The 11,638-nt window shown below is 41.1% G+C and overlaps 1 protein-coding gene across 1 annotated transcript in view; it reads left to right on the plus strand.

Annotated features, from left to right (window-relative positions):
* The window catches only part of spred1 (sprouty related EVH1 domain containing 1), a 35,250-nt gene that overhangs the window by 10,373 nt on the left and 13,239 nt on the right, over window positions 1-11,638 (plus strand). Inside the window, exons 2-4 of the mRNA XM_016564715.1 lie at window positions 7,462-7,642; window positions 8,800-8,968; window positions 11,483-11,532. Of these exons, the coding sequence (XP_016420201.1) occupies window positions 7,462-7,642; window positions 8,800-8,968; window positions 11,483-11,532 (400 nt within the window). The remainder of the gene's footprint in view (window positions 1-7,461; window positions 7,643-8,799; window positions 8,969-11,482; window positions 11,533-11,638) is intronic.

Here is an 11,638-nt window from a genome sequence, read left to right on the forward strand (position 1 = left end):
TGTCAAAACAAACAACACGTGCTGTTAGTGATTTCCGCCTCTAGAGGCCGCTCTCGTACTGTATAATGGCAGCGGACCCTTCTCGGCCACTCCAGCAACGGACGCAACCCGGAAAACTATCGGCATTGATTTTTGCCGATAACCGATAGTTCTGCCAATCAACTATCGGTGCCGATTAATCGGCAAAACCGATGAATCGGTCGACCTCTACTCTGATCCAATACTGATACACATGCGTTTTTTCTCACATGTTTACATTTAGTTAAGACAAAACCGACTGTGCTTATGAGGATACTCGCCAGGACGGCCATTTTGATGTAATTTTGTGTGTAAGTTGTGAAAAATAACTCAATTTGGTACTCGCGAGGCAGCTTTATATGCGCGCGGTTTGGACGTGACTGTGAGCGAACAGAAAACCCCATTTGGAGCACGCGAGTATCGAATGGCTTAAACTTAAAAAGATTTACAGTTACAGTTTTTTGACAATGCAACAATGACTCGAATTCTGTCGACTGTCCCGAAACCCGAGCGAAAATCTTGTATCGCAGCGTGCAGTAGTGCAGACGAGATGCGCTGTTGTGAAGCCGCTTTGAGAGTAAGAGAGAGAAGACGCGGTACAGCTGAATCACTCACGCTGTTTTCAAATGACTGATTTAATCTGATAGTATGTGTGGATTTATTTACTCATCTAACCTACATGCTCTATTGAATAAATGTTTGCAGGAATTTCCCTCATTATTAACTCGAAAGCTGATTAAACATAACTCTATTATACAGAGATTTGAGGAAAAAAATTCCATGACTTTTCCAAAACTTTTCCAGGCCTGGAAATTGCTGTTTTAAAATTTCACGACTTTTCACGTTTTTTTCATGACCGTAAGAAGATGCACGCTGTTAATCACGTAAGCTGGTCCTCCATTGCACAAATGCTCCGATAGGCTACCTCTCCCTCCTCTAATCACATGCCAGATCCGTCACCCCGCTTTGTTCCGGGACCTCACAATTTACAAAACCTTTATATGAAAAATTTGCCTTGGGATATATTAATTTTCATATATACAGTTCTGTGCAAAAGTCTTGGGCACGTTACATACTCCAAGTTGTCATTCCATCTCAAGTATGGTGAAAACTGTAAAGTTGGTTGCATTTTTCATTTTAATATTTTTTTTGATTGATTTTATCTCTTTTTTTGTATTGGTATAGCAGAACCACCAGTTTTTATATTGTTTTGCTCCGTTTAAGCACATTGGTTTTGTTTGTCTCATTGCTGACAGCACATGTTGATGTTCAGGCGTTTATGGAGAGCTCTATATATAAAGAGCGTTTGGAAATCGCATTCTAGAATCTCCATCAAAGCCTTTAGTCGGTCTGTTCATGCTGTTACGTCAGTTAATGCATCTTATAAATGAGTTGAGTGGAAAGAATTTGTGATAGTTTTGTGTACATGTCTGTGTTTGTACTAGTGTAGGGTCAACAGCCTGTGACTGAGAGCAGGTTTCAGTGTGATTGACTGTCCAGAATAGTCTCTACACCCAAAAACACGATGATCGCTCTGTACAGGATGATGTGGATCGTGTGTTTGCAGTGCTCTGCTGTAGCAACTGTGGGTCACCGAGTTCAGTTGAATGCTACAGGACCCGTTAGAGAACAAACATCATGCTCACACTGCTGATTTCTTTCTGGAGTTCCTAAATCATTTTGCAAAGTGTGGACCTGAAGAAATGTCACGTGATCTGTTTGGTTTCTTATAGTTTTTGTGTTTAGGATGAGTTATTGGGTTCGTTCAGGACACTGGGCTGGAGTTTCTCTCGTTCTGATGCAAATGGAAAGAGCGGCTCGTCCACAAACACATGTCCAGTTATTGTGTCATGAGGAGCGGAAGGAGCTCCGGCTCAGGCCACATCCTGCTCCTGCTCCTCCTATTCCTCCTCATGCTTCTCCTGCTCCTGCTTCTCCTGCTCCTGCTGCTCCTACTCCTCCTGCCTATTTCCTCTACTCCTGCTCCCCGTACTCCTGCTCCTCCTGCCCCCTGCCCCCTACTCCTCCTCCTCTTGCTCCTCCTGCTCCTACTCCTATTTACTCTACTCCTGCTCCCCCTACTCCTGCTCCTACTGCCCCCTGCCTCCCTACTCCTCCTCCTCTTGCTCCTCCTACTCCTCCTCCTCTTGCTCCTCCTGCTCCCCTACTCATCCTGCTTCTCCTGCTCCTCCTCGTCTCACTCCGGCTCCCCGTGTCTCGTCTTTCACTCCAGGTCCTGTGAACACCGTTCCCTTCACACGTGACTGTTGGTTTGAAGTTAATTTCTTTCACTGAGACTAGATATGTCTGGATGTTTTGACAGTCTGTGGTTCACGTCATCCTGGTCTGATGGAGATCTTCTAAAAGCGTGGTTTGTCTTCTGAATGTTGGACTGGCTGGACTCTGGTTTGGTTTCTCCTGTAAGTCGAGTGTCTGAAGCGGTTGAACGCAGCAGTTGGATTTGTATGTTCAGAACTGTAATTACTGAGCATGATGTCAGCGGGTCACTCAATATAAATGCTTTATCTGCCGGATGAGCTGAGAGCTTCACAGCAAACTCCCTTTCAAGAAAAGTCTGTTCACTCGATATTTGCAACACCTTCGAGCATCCAGTCCAGTCTGTTTGAACGGGGAAATCCTGAAATCTCAGAAACTACTTGCCACACTCACAGTCAAATCATGTATTTAAAATCAGCAACAAAATCTGAGATGAACCGTCCCGTAAATGTAGTTTCTTATTCTCAAATAGCGTTTGTTTCAGACTGGTCCAGCTAATGCACATGTGCAGCTCTAAGCGTGCGTCTCACCGACTGTTCATATGGCAACCCAAACTTCAAACATAGTGACGCATTGACTTACCGATTGGCTCTTTCATTTAGAAGGTGGGACTTAAGGCCCATTCACACCAAGGACAATAACTATAATGATAAAGATATAGTTTTAAATATGTAGTTCTACATAGAAAAGATTAACAGAGTCCACACCACAGCTATGAACATAACGACACAGAGGAACAATATCGCTGGAATCACTTTAACTGTGTTGATTTTTTTACACACTGACAGCCGATCAGAATGCATCCTGCTTTAAAGAGCTCCAGCATTTAAAGTGACAGTCGATAAAACTGCACGATTATAATAAACTAATATAGTTATCATTATCGTTATCGTTTCTGGTGTGAACGGGGCTGTGTTCTGCCCTTTCTCCCATTCATAGTAATGAGTGCACTGTCTTTATATATCTTTCGTCTCTTGAAAACAGTCATTTGACCATTACTTCCACACACAAAACCTGTTAAACTGCATTACAAAGAAGCAGGTTTCCATTTTCCAGGATTCACACAAGCAGCGCTTTCTGTCTTTTATCTGTATCGATAATTTTCGCACATCAGCAGCAGAAAACCCTCAAAATGAGGTGACGTCATTTGCTCGAATGAAGAATGAAGTTTCACTGTCGGTCTACTTTGACAGATAAAATGGTTTTATTGAGACAGACAGGAGCTGAGTGTGTGCTGTAGACGGCATCGCTCACTATCACCAGAGTTTGATTACAGTACACCGCCTGCGTTTGGTGTAATGAACAGTGGGGTCTGCCGCTCTAATGGCTCGATTTCATTGGCTGGAAGGCCGTTTAATGGGAATCCTGTTCAGTGCCTGTTTAGAAAACCATTAATGTCTTTTAAACTCTGGTAAAGCCTCATTCACACTGCATCTCTCTCTCTCTCTCTCTCTCTCTCTATGTCTCGCCAGTATCAGTGTTTTCCCTTCCAAATGCCCTCATCATTTATATATTTGGAAGTAAAGCAGTCGCTGCATGCAAACGCTGTCGTGTGTATCGTGTGTGTTCTGTCTGATTACAGACAAAACATCTGAACTCTGTTTATTGCTTCATTCATGTTATTATTAAGGACTTACTAATGTTTGGAGCTATTAGTAGATAGTGATTAGTTAAGACCATACAATTGTTTCTTGACACCATACAGTTGTTTTCAGTTATTAATTTGTAATTATTATAAAAATACTTTTGTATAAATAAATTAAACGGTAGATAAAGAACTGTTTAATAGCATGTTTGGTGATGTCTGGTGTCTCGCGTGGAGCATCATTCGACTTCCCTCTAATATCCTCGTCCTTACTGGATATTGTGTCAGCTCTTGTTGAATATTAATGTCGCTGCATGCAAACGCTGTCGTGTGTATCGTGTGTGTTCTGTCTGATTACAGACAAAACATCTGAACTCTGTTTATTGCTTCATTCATGTTATTATTAAGGACTTACTAATGTTTGGAGCTATTAGTAGATAAGAAGTTAAGACCATACAATTGTTTCTTGACACCATACAGTTGTTTTCAGTTATTAATTTGTAATTATTATAAAAATACTTTTGTATAAATAAATTAAACGGTAGATAAAGAACTGTTTAATAGCATGTTTGGTGATGTCTGGTGTCTCGCGTGGAGCATCATTCGACTTCCCTCTAATATCCTCGTCCTTACTGGATATTGTGTCAGCTCTTGTTGAATATTAATTGGATAATGACATGCAATAATAAGGCCCCCATTCTTTATGAACTTATGGACATAAGGATCAAAGATTTCTTCTCCTAGATGTTTGCACAAATGTGGGTTTTGTTGGTGATTAGTTGATACTCATTGAGCTTCGATCATAATGCATTCAAAGAGTGCAAATAACATATTCAAAGAGTCTCATCTAGATTTTATTTCTGAATAAATGTAGTCGTTAAAGTGGTATTTCTCTTCTTTCTTTTAGGGCGGCGCCTGGGCTGACCAATGACATTTAGGGCTGGTTCAGTCCATCTGAATTAAAGGGATAGTTCACCCAAAAATGAAACTTGTCATCATTGACTCTACCTCATTTTGTTCCAAACCTGTATGAGTTTGTTTCTTTCTGTTGAGCACAAAAGATGATCTTTCGTAGAATGTTGGTAACCATACAGTTGCTGGTAGCCGTTGACTTCCATAGTATTTTTTTTCCATTCTGTAGAAGTCATTGGGTACCATCAACTGTTTGGTTACCCACATTCTTTGAAAGATCATCTTTTGTGCTCCGCAGAAGAAAGAAACTCATACAGGTTTGGAACGACATGAGGTAGAGTCAATGATGACAGAATTTTCATTTTCAGGTGAACAAACCATTTAATGTAATTCGTACGTTTGTTTCAAGAACACATCATCATCTGTAGAGTATTCTCTAGTATTGTGGTGTTGAATGTGCTGTGGTCCGTCTCTGTGTGATGTTGATGGTGTGAATGAGAGCATACTGAAGACGAGCCCTGATGATGCATCTGTCTATCACACCGTAGCTATGTTTCCATCACCCTGCGTTTTTACGCATTTTAAAGTATCGCATCAGAAACGAGTGATGTAAATGCCAAATAAATAAAAAAATCCCTTAATTCGCAAAAAAGTGTTTACGCTTGCTTGAGGTGGTTTTTGACTTGTGCGAAAAAGGGTTAATGCGAATAATGGGAGATGGAAACGCATTTGCTGAATAAATTCCTCCATGCGCATCAAAAATGTCATGTGACTGCGCTATGGGACGGCATAACCTGACTAACCAGTGGACTGATCTCACTGCACAGCATCTGAAATGTTGTTATGGTTGTTCTGTCGTCAAAGTATTTCTGTAGAATCGCCTCCCAGAACTATCTTACACGACTGTGTTCCCAAACAGCAGCATCCACCTCCGGAAGCAATGAGTGCATTTATTGTGTTTCGTCTGCTCGCTCTGAGGCGCAAGTAATGTATTATATATGAAAATCATTATATTCCGTGGCTTCTCCTACTTTTCTCAGTGATATTTAGTGCCAGTTTATCAGGAAGTGACGATTTTGTTCTCTTTGACTCGTCGGATGGAAACTAAAATATTCCACTTTTGCGCATAAGTTAAATTCACAACTTTGGATAGAAACCCGTCTCGTGATCAGATGACAGAAGGCATTTAGATGGAAGAGCATTGTTAACTAATTGCTTATTAGCATACATATTACTAGTATATTGGCTGTTTATTAGTACTTATAAAGCACATATTAATGCCTTATTTTGCATGACCATATTCTAGATCCCTTAATCCTAAACCCCATATCTAAACTTAACTACTACCTTACTAACTATTATTAAGCAGCACATTAGGAGTTTATTGAGGCAAAAGTCACAGTTAATATAGTGAGAATTGGCCCCTAAACTAAAGTGTGACCAAACTGTGTACTTAGGTTTATGCCTTCTCTTAAATGATATGTTTGCTGAAATCGTTAATTAGGACAGTCAGGTCGCGCGGCTCGTTTACAGGACCGGACAGAAGCAGTTTGCTGTTTATTCGTTTTCGTCTGTGAAATATTCATCTCTGCTTCCTTCTCCAATCCTCCCGGGCTTAATGAATGACCTAGAGGCTGCGCCTGCGCTGACCTTTGACCTCTGCTGTTTCCGGCCTGATGAAATCATTATCAGATGGAAGGCGTTTCAGACCAGCTGCTGTCATGTGAACAACATGAGTGTGTTTCCGTGTTGAGCCGTGTGATCTGTGGTGTTTCGTCACGAACGTCTGATGAATGAAAGAATCAGCAGCACACGAACACACTCCATCACACTGTTACTGACACATAAAAACAGTAGTGTGACTTCTGAATTCAGCCTGTGTCTGGTTCATCAGTCAGTAACTGATTTCACACTTCAGTTGAGTTTATCTTCAGTCAATCAGCACGTTAAAGGAGTCTCAGAGACATGTCTTCCTTTATCTCTCATGTATAGATTGTGTTGCTTTACCCTTGTCTATTGAATCTGAACAAAGAGTAAAATCATATTTATTGTGCACTCTGCACACTATTGACATCATTTGGTCACATTTTATATTAAGTGTCATTAATTATTATGTACTAACACCTGCAGGACTATAGATTTACAGTGTAATTACATGTTGTTCTGGAAAGTTCCCACATTTACTGTAGGGCTCGGTTATAGTTTGGCTGTGGGGTAACGGCTGGGTAATGATTGGAGTAAAGTTAGCAGAGTAACAACAAAAGTTCATTAAATGCAAGTACTTTAAATGTAATTATAGTGCACCCACATGTATGCACATAAGTATATTGTATCAAATGATTAAGTACACACTAGTTAAGGCCACCTAGTTAAGTGTGACCCATCATTGTTTTACATAAACTGCACTTTTCTTGCAGTTATTATAGACAAAATCTGCCCTACATAAAGTGTTTTTGTGAGATTCACCGGAATATCATTTTAGATGTGTGAGAATGAGTGATGTGTGTGTGTGTGTGTGTGTGCGTGTGTGTGTGTGTGTGTGAGTGAGTGTGTGTGTGTGTGGTGTGAGTGTGCGTGTGTGTGTGTGTGTGTGTGTGAGAGAGAGAGACTGTGTCAGGACTGTTGGTGTCTCCTCACGATCACGTGTGTGCTGTGCTGCTGTGCCGCAGGGAGAGTTACGCTCGTGTGAGAGCGGTGGTCATGGGTCGTGATGACTCCAGCGGTGGATGGCTTCCTCTGGGCTCCGGTGGACTCAGCTGCATCACTGTGCACAAGGTCAGCCGGACCGAGGCCGACGGCTCTAGCGGAGCGGATTTCCTCATCCACGGAGAGCGGCTCAGAGACAAAACGGTACTGTGACATCATCATCATGACCTCACGCCTGCACAGGAAGTGTTTGTTCGCCGCTCCTGCATTCAGCAGTTTTTCTGAGAAAAGCCCCAAAATGAAGATCATTCAGAGAGATTATTGAGGCCGATTGAAACTAAAACTCTGGCTTTATAAGTAATGTAAAGCTAATATAAAATGATATAAGCCGGTCGCAGTGACACCGGTGCAGGCGGACGGAAGTCCAGTTCAGAATGAAGCAGAAGCACACGCTCACGTTTCACAGCTCAAACAGCAGCCGACAGATGCTTGTGTTTTCCTGTTAGATTTCACTCAGAAATGCATCACGACTTTAACTTGACAGTGTTATTTTAGTATCATTTTTATTAACATATTGAATTAGTTTTGCTAATACTTTATTTTGATCGTTCACTTCAGACATTCTACTAACTGTAAGTGGCTTTTTGCAGCTACATGTCAACTAACATGTAATTACAAATTAATGAGAGTTAGCTGACATGTTATCGTTAGTAGAATAATAGAATAGGTTGACAGAATAAGTTAGTAGAATAAGTTGACATGTACTTGCAAAGTTACTTATAGTCTGTTGAATGTCTGATCATCAAATTAAAGCAAAATAAATATAGCAGATATTAAGCAGACAGTCTACTAATACTCTAATGACTGCTAGTTGACATATAGTTGCAAAGTTACTGATAGTTAGTAGAATGTCTAAACTGGACTATCAAAATAAAGTGTTACTTTGATTTTTTTAGTTTTGTTTACAGTATTTGATTTATTTTAAAGATTTGGTCATTTAGTTCTGTGTTTGGGCTATTTTTAATGTCTTTGTCATTTTTATTCATTTTTATTCTAGTACTTAAAACGAAATGAAAAAATGAAATGTTGCCTTGGCAACTATGAGAAATTAAGTTATTAAATAAAAATATTAGTTACAAAGTAATTATTTTATATTTTATTTTATTTCAGCTAGCATTTGTTTTATTTCAAGTAATGACATTTTTAGTTCGTTTTTTACAGTTAACTGTAATAACCCTGACACAGTGTTAAAGCACACGCCGCTCATGCTGTGAGATGTAGCTGCTTTGATGAGCGTCAGACACACGTGAGGTTCATTAACCGTGCTCTGTGTGAGTAACGAGACCTCGCTCTGGCTCCAGGTGCTGCTGGACTGCGTCATCAGGAGGGATCTCGTGTATAATAAAGTCAATCCCATCTTCCACCACTGGAGGATCGGCAGCATGAAGTTGGGCCTGACCTTCCAGAGCCCAGCAGACGCCAGGGCCTTCGACCGCGGGATCCGGCGAGCTCTGGAGGACATCACACAAGGTGAGCGGCTCCATTCTGAATCTGAACTGAATCAGCAGCAGCGGCGGTGTGACTCATCTCAGCCTGGAGCTCTAACACATTCATGGAAATGTTTTCAAAATGCACAATGTGTGCCATATAGTGTCTCATTTAACGTCACTCTTGATGAGTTTGTATTTCTGAAAACCACACCACGAGTGCTTTCATTCATGATATTCAGACTGTAGTCAGAAACACATTGACACACTCACCGTGTCAGATAGATTCATTAAAGCGGTGCTTCTTGATCCTGTGGTGCTGTGCGTGTGTCGAGCGCGTCTGCAGTTGAGTATACTTTAAAAGCTGTGCGCGAGACAAAGCACGGAAAGTGAAGTATACCTGGGCCTTAACAAACATGTTTTCCTCCTGAATCATCAATGATCTGAATAATGACTTGCTTTGAAACAATCTGTATTGTATAAAACGCTGTAATCACATTTTTTACAGTGCTTTATACAATGCAGATTGATTCTTCGCAGTAATAAACTGGAAAATGACAGTGTTAATGTTGTAAAATTCACCAGTTTTGAACACAATTCAGATTCTGTTGTTTGTTCCATGTTGAGTTTATGTTTTTAAATCAGCGTGAGATCGTATGACGGCGTTTGTGAAAGTCTGCTCTGACCGCGGCTGCTTTAGTCGCATGTTTCAGCGGCGCTTGGTTCACACGCTCCACCTGATGACGTCATGCTCGTTTGCTGAAGTGGAATTTTCCAGTGTGTGTTGTGTAACGGAGCGCAGCTTCTTCAGTATTCCTGCTGCATGACTCCAGACTGCAGCCTGCCGGCTCTCAGGAGCCTGTTACTGTGGCAACCGGGACACAGCGCTGCTGGACACGTCACGTCAACTCACACACACACTCACAGACACAAACACACACACACTCTCACACACACATATAACACACTCACAGACACACACACACACACACTCACAGACACACACACTCTCACACACACACAGACACGTATAACACACACACACAGGTATAACTAACACACACACGTATAACACGCACAGCCACACACACACACACACTCACACTCACTCACAGACACACACACACGCTCACACACACTCACACACACACCTGGAGCAGTTGGGGGTTTGGTTCTTGCTCAAGGGTCTCTCCTCAGTCGTGGTATTGAGGGTGGAAGAGAGCGCTGGTCATTCACTCCCCCCACCAACAATCCCTGCCAGACCTGAGACTCGAACCCGTGACCTTTGGGTTGCAAGTCCGACTCTCTATCCACGACTGCCCAGATGAACACAGTGCTGCGCTTCACTCTGAAACACACAGCGCATCAGATTATACAGCTGTTTGATTCAATCACAGCCTTTGATTTGATCATCACACTAAGACCTGGCACAATTATCCTGCAGCCCCAATCATTTATTTTAATTTTAAAGTGAATATAATTGTTAGCTTTTCATCCCCTCATAAACCCTCTGTTTGGGAAACTCTGTCTTACGGAGCAGAGAGGCCCATATAAGACTATATGATATCACACTATTTCATTTAAAGATAAATAACAGCAGTGAAATCTATATTGAGTTTACATAATATTTATTCAAATAATTTTAATTATACAAAAGTTATATGAAAAATCATTTGAACTTGATAAAAAATAGATTTATACTTCAGATAGGAACTTCTTGATTCTGTAATCCTATTATGGTATTTTACACAATCGAGGAATTTGTTAAGAACAAACGTGACTAAAGAGAAGTAAACGCTAAGCAGCAGTTCATCAGTAATCTGGCTGGGAATCTCCTGCGTGTCTGCGCTCCATTCAGTGTAGGGATATGCCGGTATCAAATTTTCATGTTGCGATTAATTGCTAATGCTTTTATCACGGTATACGGTATTATCACGATATTGAAATTTAGTTTTAAAAAGTGCTGTCATAACACAGTATAACAGGTTTAATAACATTTTTCTTATAACAAAAATAACTGAACATTTAAATGCAATAAAGCAATACAGAAAAATGTACAAAGTTAAAAGTTTTACACAGATTAAAGTGCAAAAGAATTCAAAATTCTGAATAATTTGTAATATATAATTATTCACGGTATTTAGAAGTGCCCAAGATAACAATATCGTGCATATTCATTACCGTGATATATCGCATTACCGAATACCGGCACAAGTCTAATTCAGTGCTGTCAAAATAAAAGTCCTGCTCACAACACTTATGGACCAAATGGAAAAACTTATCAGCCGATGCCGCAAATGTTGGCCTTGCAGATTAATCAGTCAACCGCTATCTTTGCGGTGTGAGATCTCTGAGTCGTGCTGAAGGGCCCCATAGAGCCGCTGTCTGACGTCACAGCACCGCTGCTGTTTAATGTGTCCTACAGTGATTTTACCACACTTCAGGGAGCTGTTGTGCCTAGCAGCAGTTCTTACCGTGGTAAATCACAATATTAGAAATGCTTCCAATAGTATAGCTGGTGCAGTTTGATCAGAATGTGTGTGATGTTCACCTGCAGGTGGCGCACTGTACAGCGACACGGACGCTCCTGAAGACGCCTCATCACAGGTGAGTGATACCTGCACACACACACACACACACACACACACACTCACACACACACACACACACACACACACACACACACACACACACAAACACACACACACACACA

This window comes from Sinocyclocheilus rhinocerous, unplaced genomic scaffold (genome assembly GCF_001515625.1).
Source record: "Sinocyclocheilus rhinocerous isolate Xijiao unplaced genomic scaffold, SAMN03320098_v1.1 scaffold1071, whole genome shotgun sequence".
Classification (NCBI taxonomy): Eukaryota; Metazoa; Chordata; class Actinopteri; order Cypriniformes; family Cyprinidae; genus Sinocyclocheilus; species Sinocyclocheilus rhinocerous.